The 16913-nt window shown below is 43.7% G+C and overlaps 2 protein-coding genes across 2 annotated transcripts; both read left to right on the top strand.

Annotated features, from left to right (window-relative positions):
• The first annotated feature begins 1463 nt into the window (after window positions 1-1463).
• LOC128491686 (olfactory receptor 472-like) lies at window positions 1464-2396 on the top strand. The gene has a single exon (XM_053463999.1). It carries the CDS (start codon window positions 1464-1466, stop codon window positions 2394-2396), a length of 933 nt encoding a protein of 310 aa, XP_053319974.1.
• Window positions 2397-7714: 5318 nt separating this feature from the next.
• On the top strand, window positions 7715-8635 carry LOC128491685 (olfactory receptor 472-like). Its single transcript, XM_053463998.1, has one exon. It carries the CDS (start codon window positions 7715-7717, stop codon window positions 8633-8635), a length of 921 nt encoding a protein of 306 aa, XP_053319973.1.
• The last annotated feature ends 8278 nt before the right edge of the window (window positions 8636-16913 follow it).

The raw sequence follows: 16913 nt of genomic DNA, 5'->3' as shown, positions 1-16913 counted from the left end.
ATCCCTTTTAGCTGGGTGAAACTTCTAACTTGTAAAGGCTGGAAAAACTGCCTTAGGTCAAAAAAAGCAATTTCCACAGAAAGGCTAAAACACCAGAAAAAACTCCAGAAAAAACGCCAAAACGCAGGTAAATGCAGTGGCATCAAGAAAAAAACGCAGGACAAAAACCCAAGTGGAAACCTAGCCTTATTCTATCTTTACCTTTCCACATTTAAGCTAAAATTATCGCAGATCCATATAGATTTTTAGTTAATATCCTTTGTTTACTGTAACAGTAATCTCGTAACCATCAGAGACTACAGTAAAAAAAATGGTTTAGACAGACTTGTAATCCCATTCTTGTTGTTTTGAGACTCCGTGCTTGGAACTCTCTGTGTAATACCCGTCCCCAGTGTTCTTAAACCGAGATGATGTCATGTTATTTTTGCACAGTATAAAGCTCTCCGGAGCAGTACTGACTGTTGATGACACTTTGATGGCTTTCTGCTACAGAACGACTGTGTGTCTTACTTTAAAATAATTTCAATATTTTCACCAAGTCTTAAACCTTTATTTCTCTGATTTAATCTTCATATTTGATGTTATAACAGAAGGGACCAAACCAGTAAGTTTATCAAATGATGCTTTATTTCAATTTTGTCTTTTAATTTGGTCTTTTAATTCAGTTGGTCAAAAGGGGACTCTGCATACTATAATTCAGGGTTTTAATATTCTTCCTCTATTTAAAAACGTGTTGTCAGGTCATTATCTCTATACTATACCCCGTTCTCTAAATAAATAAGTACTTCCACTTCCTTCCTGAACCCCATCATCAAGCGGTAGATGATAGAGAATAAATTTTAAGGATGTTATTTCCAGGATCATGCATTATATGAAATTTCTGATAATTTTCACTCCTTCTCTTCAGAGCTCTTTGTGTTCATTAAATGATCTCTATATTCAGTTCTGTATCTTACTTGGGGTTGAACATATAGTGATAAAAGAATATTGTAGCGCCCACCATGATATGGGACCAGCTTTGAGGACCTTGCAAGCCAAGCTGAAACTTTGGCAATGGTATATTATTAAAGGGATTTTACAGATCATCTTATACTCGTTTTTGATCTGATCTAACGAGTGTGGTGACCCTGGGTGGACCAATAAGTTTCCCCTCTAAACTTTTGTTTTTTGCAGGTCATATGTAAAGTCTTATACCACTAAGGTCTGATTCCTGAAGCAACAGTATTTGGTTGATCAATTTGAAGGTCCGATAGATAACAGCCTGCTTGTGGATTGTTGTCGCTATTAATTCTTTTATCTTATTCAACATCATCTACTGTTTTTTGAACATGGAATCTTAGTTTTCTTTTGTTCATGTTTATATTCAGACATTTCATATTATTTTTCCACATTAACTTCACAGAGCTCAGCAGGAGGGGAAGACTCCGTAAGTAAGAAGTGAAGGAAAAGCTTTTTCATTTGGAATGAACCAGACAAAGGTGGTGGAGATTCTGCTGTTGGGTTTTCAGAATCCAAAGCGTTTAAACTATTTTCTATTTGTTCTGTTCCTTGTGATCTACATCCTGACATTACTTGGGAACCTGCTGATTATTATATTGGTGGCAAAGTTTCAGAGGCTGAAATCTCCCATGTATTTCTTCCTCACTCAGTTATCGGTGTGCGATATCCTTCTCACCACCAATATATCCCCCAACCTGCTCCATGTTATAATTAATGGAGGAAGCACGATATCTTTAGCTGGCTGCATCACTCAGTTTTACTTTTTTTGTGTCACAGAAACCACAGAATGTTTCCTTCTCACAATGATGTCCTACGACCGGTATTTGGCCATTTGTCGCCCATTGCATTACACCTCCATCATGAGTTTTAGGCTCTGTTTCCAACTCATTCTTTCTTCTTGGCTTTTAGCATGTATACCAACATTTACTTTTGCACCCATGGTTTCAGTGATACAGTTCTGTGGTCATGTCATTGACCATTATTTCTGTGATTTTGCTCCTCTTTTAGAGTTGTCTTGTACAAAGCATACCCTTTTTGAACTTGCTGACTTTGTCTCAGGCATCCCATTTATAGCTGCCCATGTTGTCTTTATTGCTTTTACATACGTTTCCATCTTAATCACCATACGAAAAATCACCTCCAGCACCGGGCGGCAAAAAGCCTTCTCCACCTGCAGCTCTCACTTGACTGTAGTGTGTTCCTTCTATGGGACTGTAATAGCGGTTTATTTGGCTCCTTCCAAAGGGGAATCGTTTGATACAAATAAAGAGTTATCTCTTTTATACACCGTCCTATGTCCATTTTTTAACCCCATTATATACAGTCTTAGGAATCAGGATATTAAATCACTTCTGAACAAGTTTATTGTGATTCGTAAAAAAGGATTAACCCCTTAAGGACCAGGCTGCCTTTTACTTTTTGTACCCTTTGGGACCGAGGCTGTTTTAACACTTTTGCGGCGCTCGTGTTTAGATGCAATTTTCTCCTCACTCACTTAGTGAACCCACACAAGTTATATGTTGTTTTTTTTCAGGACCATTTTGTTGATCATATTATCTAATTTCCTATTAAAATAATAAAATATGATGAAAAGCTGGAAAAAAAAACTTTCTCTCACTTTTATTCGAAAAATCTTTTACTCTTTTAATGAAATTACCTGCTAAATAGATTCTACTATTTGTCCTGAGTTTAGAAATACCCAATGTTTTTATGTTTTTTTTTGCTTTTTTCTTCAAGTTATTGGGCAATAAGTATAAGTAACGTTTTGCTATTTCAAACCCATTTTTTCCAAAGCTGGTCATTCTGCTCCATGTGCTATTTCAGGTATCTTTGAAGCCGGCCAATGCAATTTACCCCCTCAAACCATATATTTTTGAAAACTAGACACGCCAAGATATTTCAAATGCTAGTATTTTAACCCTTTCCGTGCATGAGATTTTTTGCATTTTGTTCACACAAATTGTACTTCAGGTATACATTTATAGCTCCAGCTATGTGTCACTATCAGACAACACCCCAATGCATGGGTTTGTCTGGTGCTTGGAGGCTAAAATGACACATTTGGGAAGTGCGCCCCCCCCCCCATTTTGGTCAGTCTGTGCCTATGCCCTATCTTTGAGCCCGGCCACTCCAATTTACCCATCAAACCATTCATTTTTTTTAATAAATTAGACACTCCTTCGGTGTTTGAAATGCTTTTACAGTAACTCTTTCCATGTCAAGATTTTTGGGAAGATACAGCGCTAATTTTAGCACTTGCTCATAGAAATAAACTTTATTTTTTTATTTTATTATTTTTGGAATTTTTTTACATTTTGCTGGAACTGGATACTTCCTCTGATGCATAATTTTTTATTTTTTTAAGCTTTTTTTTCCATATTTTTTTTAATTATTTTTTTAAATATTTTACTAATCATATAGTGATAAGAAAGCTGGGCCACATTGACTTGCATGGCTGAATGCAGTACCTGTATTCAACCTGCAAGTGAAGCCAGAGTTCTCTAGAGGGTCTCTAGAGGGTCCCTGGAGACCCTCTGGAGACCCTCTGGCGAACTTTTCCAACTTTGTTTTTTTTTTTTTAAGGATGCGCCCTTTTTTTGGTTTTGGTGAATTCCTCAATATCAGGGAAATGCAGCAACACCCTTTGAGTAAAGAAAGTGATCACTGGATCGTTATGTGCCAGGCATGTCATTGCACCTAAAACAAAATTTCTGTACCGTTCCCGGACCGTCATTGGTCTTTAAAGGGTCAAAAGTTCTAACCTATCGGGTACTATGTAAGGGATGGATGTGGCCCTGTAGATCATTATATATATAAAATGATCAATGATCGAGCAAATACGGTAGATATACATATATATATATCTACCGTATTTGCTCGATTATAAGACAAGTTTTTTTCCAGAGGTCTGACTATGAGACTAAGATCCAGATCCCCCGCAGCGCTGCAGGGGACCTGGATCCTCCTGCCCCCCCCCCCCCACTTACCGGTGCTTCTGAGTCCCTGGTGTGTACCCGGGGCAGTGTGTACATGTTTACGCGATTCGGAAGAAGGTAAGGTTAGCAGCGGGGGTTGTCTGTGTCCATCGCGCATACACCCTCCGACTGTCAGAGAGAATTCCCCACACCAGTGCGGGGAACTCTGATCTGCGTGACGGATGCAGACAACCCCCGCTGCTAACCGCACCTCCTTCCGGCTGCAGCAGAAGTTGCCTACGCGAATCGCATAGACGTCTACCTGCTGCCCGGACAACACACCGGGAGTCAGAAGCACCTGTAAGCTTTTGTTTTGGGGGGGTTTAAATGGGGGGGCATAAGGCATTTCTGTAGGTAGAGTGCTCTATGAAATGCCTTTTAACCCCCTTAATACCACTCTGCCTCCAGAAATGCCTTTTAACCCACTATACGCCACTCTGCCTCCTGAAATGCCTTATACCTCCCTATATGCCACTCTGCCCCATAATATGCCTTTTAACCCCCTAAATGTCAGAGTGGCATATAGGGGTATAAGGCATTTCTGGAGGCAGAGTGGCACATAGGGGGTCAAAAGGCATATCATGGGGCACAGTGGCATATAGAGGGTTAAAAGGCATATCATGGGGCACAGTGACATTTAGAGGGTTAAAAGGCATATCATGGGGTACAGTGGCATATAGGGGGTATAATGCATTTCTGGGGCAGAGTGGCAAGCCTGGGGGCAGATGTGCATAACTGGGGGGGCAGGTTGGAAAATAAAAGGAAATAAAAACAAAATATTTTTCTCAATCATAGCTTTTATTACAAGAATAGTTTACATGAATTAACATTTACTGGTAAAACTTTTTTCCTATAGGGTCGTCTTATATTCAGGCTTTTTCTTTTTTTCCTAAATTAATATTCAGATTTTGGGGGGTCGTCTTATAATCAGGATTGTCTTATAATCGAGCAAATAACCCTTTTTTTTACCTTGTTCCGCTGTCAGGCTGGTAGTTACATATTTCAGTGACGTTGGTGACAGGAAACGTGAGCCTCCGCAACTGCTGGGAGATCGGGACATCTTCTTCTTTACACAGTGCCTCCACTCAGTGATTTGTACTATGTTGAGTAGGGGAACCCACCCACTGAGAAATGGCCCCTTTCACACAAGAACATAATACACACAACTGAAATGCAAATTATATATAGAATATACTGAAATAAACAGGTATTATAATATAAGGACCCAGCTGCTGTGCCTATGCAGTTCAGTTCGAGCAGTGGGTGCACAGTCCTGAGAATATATATATAACACAGATATCTGATTAACTTGCAACACCAGCTCCCTCACCCCAAATGTAGGTGTTCTTCCCACCCAGATGTCCCAGTGTTGGTGCACTGTTGGGGACCTTGATGCAGGTAGCGCTACCCGGGGAGACAAGGATATATATATGTTGATATATATATATATATATATATATATATATATTAGTGAAGTACCTCTCCTTAGTGTATTCAGGCATCTCTGGGATGTTGCCCCTTTAACCTCCTGGCTGAGAGTAATGACTGTCTTCCCACACAGATGTCTGTCTGCAGCTCTGCTTTCACCTCACTGGTACAGGATGCAGGACTTGGACGCTCTGAGTACTTGCAGTCTCTCACACTCACTCAGGAACATACAGCACCATGCTGTATTCTCTGCACACTTCAACTTCAGTGTACTGCTTGGATGTCAGCAGTACACACACTAAAGGCTTACCTCAGGCCTGCTTACAGGGAGGGCAGTCTGTCTCTCTTCCTTCTTCACTCCCCTGCTTAGCTCTCTCTTCCAGAAGTTTCTTCCTAGATCCTCTCCTCTGATAGGCTCAGAAACATTTCCCTAGCTCAGGAAGACTGACATATGTCCCAAAGAGATACTGATTGGCTTACAGGAGAAAAGTGACCTGGTGCTGGAGGGGAAGGTCAGTATCCATGACAACCCAGCTGCAATGTTATTAGACAGAATGACTGCACTGGGTTACAACGGTTTATATATATATATACACACACACACACACACACACACACATATATTTATATCTGTAATCAGGAGAAGTTGGTGAACATGTCCTAGCATTTATATTTATTAGTTTTTGGATGTTTCTATGGTTTCAGACTAAAGCCTCATTTTTTCTTTAAAACGGGATGTGTCGTTTATGTGGGTACATTGAATATGTAAGATGGAGATCTTGATTAAACCAATATATGGCTAAAATCACAAAAAATGTACTGTACGTAGGGTACTAAAAAAAACACAGTATTGAAAGTGTTAAGCTTACATGGCTTGCTCTATTTTTTGAGACCCTTACTAGGGTTAAGGCTGGATTTTACTGTTTTAATATCGCTAACGTTACATTAGATTGGAAGAGTTTTCTGGTCTTTCTCCCATCTTCCTTCAATCGTTCTCCATCACCCTCTCAAGTCTTTATCCTTCGCCATTTTTTCTCTTATTCTATCTATAACTTTAACCAAAATTGACCGAATATCCATATAGATTTTTAGTTAATATCCTTTGTTTTCTGTAACAGTAATCTTGTAACCATCAGAGACTACAGTAAAAAAAATGGCCAAGACAGATTTGTAATCCCATTCTTGTTGTTTTGAGACTCCGTGCTTGGAACTCTCTGTGTAATACCCGTCCCCAGTGTTCTTAAACCGAGATGATGTCATGTTATTTTTGCACAGTATAAAGCTCTCCGGAGCAGTACTGACTGTTGATGACACTTTGATGGCTTTCTGCTACAGAATGACTGTGTGTCTTACCTTAAAATAATTTCAATTTAAGTCTTAAACCTTTATTTCTCTGATTTAATCTTCATATTTGCTGCTATAACAGAAGGGACCAAACTGGTAAGTTTATCAAATGATGCTTTATTTCAATTTTGTCTTTTAATTTTGTCTTCTAATTCAGTTGGTCAAAAGGGGACTCTGCAAACTCAATGACTCTAATTCAGGGTTTTAATATTCTTCCTCTATTTAACAATGCGTTTTTAGGTCATTATCTCTATACTATAGCCCGTTCTCTATATAAATATCTAAGTACTTCCACTTCCTTCCTGAACCCCATCATCAAGCGGTACATGAAAGAAAATACAATTTAAGGATGTTATTGTTAGGATGATGCATTATAAGACATTTCTGATAATTTTCACTATTTCTCTTCAGAGCCCTTTGTGTTCATTAAATGATCTCTATATTCAGTTCTGTATCTTACTTGGGGTTGAACATATAGTGATAAAATAATATTGTAGCGCCCACCATGATATGGGACCAGCTTTGAGGACCTTGCAAGCCAAGCTGAAACTTTGGCAATGGTATATTATTAAAGGGATTTTACAGATCATCTTATACTCATTTTTGATCTGATCTAACGAGTGTGGTGACCCTGGGTGGACCAATAAGTTTCCCCTCTAAACGTTTGTTTTTTGCAGGTCATATGTAAAGTCTTATACCACTAAGGTCTGATTCCAGAAGCAACAGTATTTGGTTGATTAATTTGGAGGTCCGATAGATAACAGCCTGCTTGTGGATTGTTGTCGCTATTAATTCTTTTATCTTATTCAACATAATCAGCTGTTTTTTTGAACATGGAATCTTAGTTTTCTTTTGTTCATGTTTATATTCAGACATTTCATATTATTTTTCCACATTAACTTCACAGAGCTCAGCAGGAGGAGAAGACTCCATAAGTAAGAAGTGGAGGAAAAGCCTTTTCATTTGGAATGAACCAGACAAAGGTGGTGGAGATTCTGCTGTTGGGTTTTCAGAATCCAAAGAGTTTGAACTCTCTTCTAATTGTTCTGTTCCTTGTGCTCTACATCTTGACGTTAGTCGGGAACCTGCTGATTATTATATTGGTGGCAAAGTATCCGAGTCTGAAATCTCCCATGTATTTCTTCCTCACTCAATTATCGTTGTGCGATATCCTTCTGACCACAAATATATCCCCCAACCTGCTCCATGTTTTAGTTAATGGAGGAAGCACGATATCGTTAGCTGGCTGCATCACTCAGTTTTACTTTTTTTGTGTCTCAGAAGCCACAGAGTGTTTCCTTCTCACAATGATGTCCTACGACCGGTATTTGGCCATTTGTCGCCCGCTGCATTACACGTCCATCATGAGTTTTAGGCTCTGTTTCCAACTCATTCTTTCTTCTTGGCTTTTAGCAGGTATACCAACATTTACTTTTGCACCCATGGTTTCAGTGATACAGTTCTGTGGTCGTGTCATTGACCATTATTTCTGTGATTTTGCTCCTCTTTTAGAGTTGTCTTGTACAAAGCATACTGTTATTAAACTTGCTGACTTTGTCTTCGGCATCCCATTTGTGGCTGCTCATGTGGTCTTTATTGCTTTTACATACATTTCCATCTTAATCACCATACTAAAAATTACCTCCAGCACCGGACGGCAGAAAGCCTTCTCCACCTGCAGCTCTCATTTGATTGTAGTGTGTTCCTTCTATGGGACTTTAATAGCGGTTTATTTGGCTCCTTCCAAAGGGGAATCGTTTAATACAAATAAAGTGTTATCTCTTTTATACACAGCGCTTTGTCCATTTTTTAACCCACTTATATACAGTCTTAGGAATCAAGATATTAAATCACTTCTGAGCAAATTTATTGTGATTCATAAAACATGATTAAGAATAAAACCCACACATTTGTTTATTCCATCCATTTGCTTATGATTATCTATATATCTGTATTGCTAACTCCATACAAATAAAGTCAATTAAATAAAATAATAATAATATGAAGAATATACTTGACTCCCTTTCCAGCAGACCGTCTAAATCCTTGTTAACTTTTGATTTAAATACAAGAATTTAGGAAAAATGTGTTTTATTTTCTGTGCCGGCCAAGTCTTTGTGTTCCTCTTTGTGCTTGTCTTTGACGCATGGATTTTAAAGGTCCGTAAGAGCGACTCTATTGGATGGATGCACATTTGAGCTAACCATTTTCTTCTGGTAATGTAGCTCAGTAAGGTGGATGATAGGACCACTTCTTTGTTCCGTCTCCTTTTCCGCAGCTCAAATTCTCCCCTTGTTGCTTGTTTTTTGTCTTCTGCCTCCGTTTTTCATGTAAGAGAGTGTGAGTGAGGCCTTTGTGGAAATCTCACCACCATCTCACATAATTATTACAGTTCCCACTATCTGTGTTATTTCTTATAACTCACAAAAATTGGTAGAGACTTCTTCATCGATGATAAGCCCTAACTTGACTGATCACTTGACTTAATAAGTCAATAAACCCAATAAGGGGAACACTTTTCAGGGGAGTAACTCTTTAAATAATATGATATTTTGCGTTTGGATTTGTTCGCATTGAAAAAATATATTTAGTGCTTCAGTATAACCAGCAAGGAAAGAAAATGGCTGAAGTTCGAAGACAACGTCTTAGGTGTAAAGACTAAATCTAATGCCAAATGCCAAAAACCATTCATTTGCCATGGCGGTCAATGGAAAATTTACAAAAATGTCTCCTTCATTACATTGAAAAATGTGACTGAACATTCTGGCAAAAAATTGTATAGTTACGGCATAAACGGATTAAAATAAACATGAAGATAGTTAAATGAAACCATCAAAAGGCTTATTTGTTTAACATGTGATTTCAGTAGAATGGATACTGAAAGTTATATCAACTGTGTGGGCAACACAATGGGTTAATTCACTGAAAGTTGAGTGCTTCGTTCAGTTAATGGGTTAACTTCACGAAAAGTTACCGGCAACTCATAAGTTTACTGAAAAAGAAGAGTCTGTCAAGGGAATGTGACTTTAAAATTGAGTGAGTTCTGATACATTCAGATTCCCTCAAAACTTCAGTACCTCTAATCAACCTGGTCTGGACAGACCCTCTCTGAACTATTCATTTTTACTGGGTGCCGCCATTTTGCGAGAGGCAAGATGCTTCTCACGATGGAGCTTGTGATTTATCAGGAGAAATCACTCGGGGTCCCCGATATCCATACATTTTAGCAACACAGACTTCCCAAGCTTTTATTAGCAGCCATCTGCCGCTATACTGAATATGACGAGTGTGACCACACCTGAGAGCGATTGCACGGGGCCCTTCAACTTTTTTTTTTTTTTTTTGCTGAATGCCTCAATATCAGGGCAATGCAGCCTTTAAAGGGTCTTTAAAGGGTTGAAAGACATATACTATGTAAGGAAAGGATGTGGCCCTGTAGATCATTATATATATATATATATATATATATACCGTATTGGCCCAATTATAGGCCAAGCTTTTTCCCCATAATTTAAATCTTTAAAGTGGGGGTGCGGCCTATAATCGGGGTTTAGCATATTTACCTTCTCCAGGGTGTCTGGAAGACTGGATCAGAAGACTGCAGAGACTTTTCTGCAGTGTGGTCCGGCGAAAATGCGGTCCCCCGGCAAAACTTTAGTTCCGCCGTGATTTTTTATTCCCAACGTTGATATAGATGAGGCAGACTGGTGCAGGAAGTGGAGGTCACGTCTGCTGCACTTACATCAACGCTGCAAAACTAAAGTTTAGGTAAGGAGGGTGGGAGCCTCCTACCATACATTAAATGTAAAAAAAAAAATAATAATAATTTTAAAAAAATAATAATAATGGAGGGGGGCGTGGCCGGCCGAGCTCCAAGATGGACGTGCAGTGAATCTGCTCCTCCATGACGCCCTATAATTAGCACTCATAACGGCTACCTACCTCGTTTTTCTCTGTCGCCTCCGTTCGCAGAGACGCCCGGCATGACTGGGGGCTCTCGTAAGCTGCCGAAAAGGAAGACAGTACCAGCCATCTTCCAGAAGAAATCACCTGCGGCCGAAGTTCCCGCGCTTCCCATGATGGCGGCGTCGGGCCCATCTGACGATGGGGCCTCGGTTTCCTGCACTAAAAGGGACGTGGAGGAACTTAAAGACTTGGTCTTGTCGGTCAAGAAAGACCTGATGGATCACATCCACGCTGAATTGCGCCAATTGACGCGCGATATCTCGGATATTGGTTCCCGCACGGACGTACTCGAGCGCACCCATACTGACCTCAGACGCGGGCAACACTTGCTGGAAACTGAGGTGGCTGCCCTACGACACGAAATCGACACACTACGGGATGCCCAGGAAGACCTGGAGAATAGGTCCCGTAGGGCCAATTTTCGTATTCGGGGTGTCCCGGAAACGTACCAGGACGCCGATGAGGTGTTGCATCGGATTCTTCCCCAGCTCCTGCCTGATGTTCCGCTGTCGGACGTTGCCGTGGATAGGATCCACAGGGCATTGAGGCCTAAACCCAAGACGGCTGACAACCCCAGGGACATTATTGTCAAGCTGCGTGACTACGCGCTTAAGGAGGACATCATGCGGGCGGCCAGGTCTGTGCAATTGCGCCTCGATAATTTTGACCTTCAACTTTACGCGGACCTTTCGCCCAGAACGCTCCAACGGCGCAAAGCTCTTCAACCTGTCACGGCTCACCTACGCTCTCACGATGTGCCCTATAGATGGAGGTTCCCTTTCGCGCTCCAGGTCATCAAGGAAGGTGCCAGTTACATCCTCAAGGCCCCCTCGGAAGCCGTGGAGTTCCTCCACTCTTTGGGCCTTCCCCCGTTAACATCCAGCCGCAAACGCAGCCGTCAAGACCGTGGGCCCATCGCGACTGCCGACTGGACGGATGTCCCGAGCTCCTCGCGCGCAGCCCCGTAGGCTATGGATCGCTACTGCTCTCTTGCATACCTGCTCGCCCCGGGTTCGGCCATCCTGATCGTCTTGTCGAAGTGAGCTACGTTCCTGACATCGCACGGCCCCTCGACAGCACTCGGTGTGGACGCCTTCTTCGGCCGGCTCATCGTTCCAGCACTTCGTCCGTCCCCAGCCGCTCCGCAGTGTTTTGGGACTCTATGCGCCCGTGATATCCTTTGCGGTATGGGGGGGTCATAGACTGCTGCGGACTTCATCCACCGCGATGTAGCGGGCAGGCTCTATAGTGGGGCTATGCTTGCAGGACTCTATCGGGATGGCCTTGCTCTTGGGGCCTGAGCCAGTTTAATTTTGTATGTTTTCTTGTTTCTTTTTCGGGATGTCGCGTTTTTATTATTTTCTATTAATACCATTTTCCGCTGTCGGCATTTATTTTCGGCGTCCGACTACGTTTTTTGCATACACATTTGTCTTCCTCTATCACACACACTTACACTTCACTGCTTAGGGGTAGACATCAGTTACACAGGGCCACGGAGGCCATTGAGGTAGTTCGTGCCGCCGATTCCCCTTTAAGACCGCTGTTGGTCTACTCTCAGTCTGGCGCTATGCCTCTACTACCGCCGATACTTCGGCGCAGGGGGTTGTTGGCCAGGTTGAACCGTTGCATACAGCCTAGCCCATTATATGTTATTGCGCATCATGTTGTGTGCTGTATGACCTTTGTTCTTCTGTATCTTCCTTCCTTCTGCTTCTTCTGTTCTCCTCTTTTTCCCCTTCCCTTCCCCTTTCCCTTCCTTTTTTTTTTTTTTTTTTTTTTTTTTTTGTTGTTGTGTGTGTCTCCAGGCAGCCTTCTTCAGCTTTCTCCTGCCGGGTTAAATGTCTGGTGATTTGAAGCTTATTTCCCACAACGTCAAGGGGCTCAACACTCCTCAAAAACGGCGACTGGCGATGACCTATTATCATAAACTTCATGCTGACATTGTTCTTCTGCAGGAAACTCACTTACGCTCCTCCCACCTCCCACAGTACTGGGGTAAGTGTTTTGGTACACACTTTCATGCCACACACCCCTCACAGAAGAAGAACGGAGTCAGCATTTTTCTCAAAATGTCACTAGGCTTTCAGCATCAATCAACCAAGACGGATAAATGGGGTCGATTTCTTCTTATCACGGGTCTCCTGCACAATAAGCCAACGGCGATTCTTAACGTTTACGCCCCCTCCACTTCGGCGGCTTCTTTTTACTCCACCCTCGCCGACTCCTTGTTGCCTCTGCGGGGTCATCAATTATTTGTTGGAGGTGACTTTAATACGCTTTGGGATCTTCACTTGGACAGAAAGGGCCCTGCTTTGCCAGTCCATCCTCCACTCAACTCTAAACATCTCAGAGACTTTGCAATGACGTCGGCTCTAGTGGACGTGTGGCGTCTCCTTCACCCGCAGACGTTGGATTTTACTTTTTTTTCACATCCACACCAATCCTACTCGAGAATTGACTATCTGTTCGTGGCCCAACATCAGGCTAATGCTGTCCGGTCCTCGAAGATCCACCCTATTATCTGGTCAGACCACGGCGCTGTTGAGTGCATCTATCGCCTGTCAGACTGGCATCCGGGCCCCAGGCCATGGAGACTGGACGAGTTTCTCCTTACAGATCCGTCGGTGCTAGAGGAAATTTCGGGCGACTTAGATGAATTTTTTGCGTTTAACGACACCCCTGACATGGACCCGCTTTTGATTTGGCAGACACACAAAGCTTATATTAGAGGCTCCTTCATACGTATTAAGGCCCGTCGCAAAAAGTTACGCCAAGAAGCCATAACGTCCCTTACCGACAGGGTGAGCGCTTTGGAAGCGGCGCACAAGCACTCCTTGGATGCAGCTGCACTGCGCGAACTGATCCAGCTGAAAGGGGCATTGAACCTCCTCCTTAGCAAGGAAGTGGTGTACTCGCTGAATGCCACTAAACAGAGGTTCTTTGAGAAGGCCAATAAACCGGACTCGATGCTGGCTAGGAGGTTGCGTTCCCAGAGGAAGGCACAAAATATCTCGAAGATTATAGATTCGAACAATAAAAGCTGGTTCCACCCCCGCGATATAGCGGACCAATTTGCGTCTTTTTATCAAAGCCTCTACGATGGCCAGAAGGCCCCCCTAACAGCTCAGGACCCATCTCGCCTTCATGCTTTTTTGGATTCGGTGTCCTTGCCCCGGCTCTCGGTGCCCCAGCTGGAGCGCCTCGGCGAGCCCTTCAGTGAGGAGGAACTTCGTGACGCCATTGCCTCCCTCAAAGCTTCTAAAGCTCCAGGGCCTGATGGCCTTCCCGGCTCTTATTATAAGAAGTTCCAACGCCACTTACTGCCTCGTCTGCTTTCCATGTTCAATGTCTTCCTCACAGGGATACCTCCGACTCGAGAAATGCAGATGGCCAAAATTATCGTTATACACAAGGAGGGGAGGGACCCCGCCAGTTGTAGTAGCTACCGCCCCATATCCCTCATCAATGCGGATATCAAGTTATATGCAAAGATGCTGGCGACTCGCCTGGGAGCTGTCCTGCCCTCCCTGGTGCATCCGGATCAAGTGGGCTTTGTTCCCAATAGGGAGGCCCCGGATAACATTCGCCGGACAGTGGACTTGATTGAGGTCGCCAAGCTTACCAACCAAGAGTCTCTGTTGTTGGCTTTGGACGCCGAGAAGGCCTTCGACAGGGTCGACTGGAGGTATATGTGGGAGGTCATGCGGAGATTTGGCTTTCATGAAGGCTTCCTGAGAAGTGTCCGTACGCTCTATGACCAACCGTCCGCCGCAATTGCCCTGATGGGCTGTGAATCCTCTCCTATCAACATCAGGAATGGTACCCGACAGGGGTGCCCTCTATCCCCGCTCCTATTCGCACTCTGTATTGAGCCCCTGGCTGCAGCTATTCGACAACACCCAGATATCACGGGAATTGTGGTTCGGGACACTCAGTACAAGTTAAGCCTTTTTGCGGACGACGTCCTGCTTACCCTTACGAACCCTGTGGTGTCCCTTCCTAATCTCTATAGCACCCTCCGAGAGTTTTCACGGGTCTCCGGCTATAAAGTTAACGAAACCAAGTGTGAGGCGCTGAATGTCAACTGGACTGACCCGGGCCGTTCGTCTATTGCGTCTTCCTTCAAATTTACATGGCAAGCCTCCAGGTTAAAATATCTGGGTATCTACCTCACCACTGACTTTCACTCCTTGTACAGGACTAATTTTCCTCCGCTTTTCACAGCCCTTCGGAAGGAGCTTCGACGATGGTCCCAATACCCTGTCTCGTGGCTGGGACGTATTTATGCTGTCAAAATGACCCTCTTGCCCCGACTCCTCTACCTTTTTCGGGCTTTACCGTCACCTGTCAAGCGGGACGAGATTGACTCTTTCCAAACCTCTGTTTTCCGCTACATCTGGGGTTCGAGGCGAGCGAGGATTAACAGATCCACTATGTATAAGCCGAAACAATCTGGAGGCCTGGCGGTTCCCAATCTTTATCTATACTACCTGGCAGCCCGGATATCTCAACTGGAGGCGTGGTCTCTCCCCCCGGGTACTCTTCCCTGGATCGACATCGAAGGGGGATTTATACATTGCTCTGACATCCATGTGGTCCCCTGGCTGGATCCTTTGGGGCCCCCGGCGGCTCCTACCTTATCGGCGATTACCACTACTCTCACCATCTGGCGCAAGTGGAGGCGTAAGCTTTCCCTCATGGGGGCTGTATCCCAGCTGTCGCCCCTGTTGCACAATCCCCTCTTCCAGGACGGTACACAAGCGGCCAGATTCAGGTGGTGGCGGGATGCGAATTTGACCAGACTAGGAGCATTGGTCAAAGGCAATAAGGTGCTCTCCTTTCAGGAACTCCAGGAGGCTCAAGGTGTCCCCAACTCGGAACTGTTTCGCTACCTGCAGTTGCGCCATTTTGCTCAATCACTGCTTCGTGCCGGCGATCTCTCGGCCCTCACCGTCTTTGAACAGCGCTTCCTGCTCCGCAAACGCCTCCGAGGCTCTATATCGCTACATTATGCCCACTTTGTGTCCGTGCTCCACCCTCAGCCGCCGACTTACAGAGCCCTGTGGCACAGAGAACTCCGGGAGGACATCCCTGCTGACACTTGGGACGAGGCCGCGATACAGGTCCACAAGCTCACCGCTAACACGGTCATCCGTGAAAGGTCTTATAAAATCGTGGCCCACTGGTATCTGTCACCTGTGAGACTCTCGCGCATGACTCAGGGGAGCACCCGCAGCTGTTTCCGTGATTGTGGGGAGCCTGGTACTTACCTTCATGCCTGGTGGACTTGTGACCGCCTTCGTCCGATCTGGTCCTCCTGTTTCGATATGCTGTCCCGGGCGCTTGGAGTTGTCATTGCGCCGTCCCCAGAGCTTGCCTTATTGTTCATGGACACAACTGCCTCTTTGTCCCTCTCCGCTTTTTGCCTTATCCATCGTATATGTGCGGCGGTGAAACAAGCCATAGCCCGCCATTGGAAGGGCTCTCCCCCCTCTCAGGGGGAAATTAACGCTAACATCTGGCATATTTTTACCATGGAAAAAATGACTGCTACCCTGCGAGACGAAGTGCCCAAATTCGAGGCGATCTGGGATCCCTGGATATCTACCTTTATGGATCCTGCTGGAGTTCACTCTGTTCTACGCCTCTAGGTCCCTGGGGACATGTTTGTTTTTGTTTTTGTGTCTCTCTTTTTTTTTTTTTTTTTTTTTTTTTTTTTTTTTTTTTTTTTTTTTTTTTTTTCTTTCTTTCCCCCTTTCTTCTCTTCCTTCTCCCCCTCCCTATGCTCTCTCTCTTTCTCCTCATAGTCTCCTTTCTCTCAATCAGAGGTTGTCTCTCGACACTTCTGTATAAAAATGGAAAATTGCTTTGGTGTCACAACACCGTACCCGTGGTCGTTCGTATTCTGTTATGGTTGGCCATTCTTGGTCCATTAGTGTGAGTCCGACATGTTCTGCCATGTCCACGGTCTGCATGTTGCGGGCCTTTTCTGTACTGGTACGCTGTATTTTCTGATGCACTACATGCCTGTATGTTTTTTGACCTTGGGTGCGGCCTGTCTATGTTCAATGCTCGTACGACTATTGAGTTTCATGTTATTTATTTATGCTCTGTGACCATTGCCAATAAAAAGATTTCAACAAAAAAAATAATAATAATAACAAATAAATAATTGTTTTTTTCTTTAAAATAGCACCA

The sequence above is a fragment of the Spea bombifrons genome, chromosome 4 (assembly GCF_027358695.1).
Source record: "Spea bombifrons isolate aSpeBom1 chromosome 4, aSpeBom1.2.pri, whole genome shotgun sequence".
Classification (NCBI taxonomy): domain Eukaryota; kingdom Metazoa; phylum Chordata; class Amphibia; order Anura; family Pelobatidae; genus Spea; species Spea bombifrons.
The sequence above is the reverse complement of the archived record's forward strand: the minus strand, read 5'-3'. Positions and strand labels throughout refer to the sequence as shown.

What these genes read in the sequence shown, in the direction of transcription:
- LOC128491685 (XM_053463998.1), top strand. Translation starts at nt 7,715, where the DNA reads ATGAACCAGACAAAGGTGGTGGAGATTCTGCTGTTGGGTTTTCAGAAT.
- LOC128491686 (XM_053463999.1), top strand. Translation starts at nt 1,464, where the DNA reads ATGAACCAGACAAAGGTGGTGGAGATTCTGCTGTTGGGTTTTCAGAAT.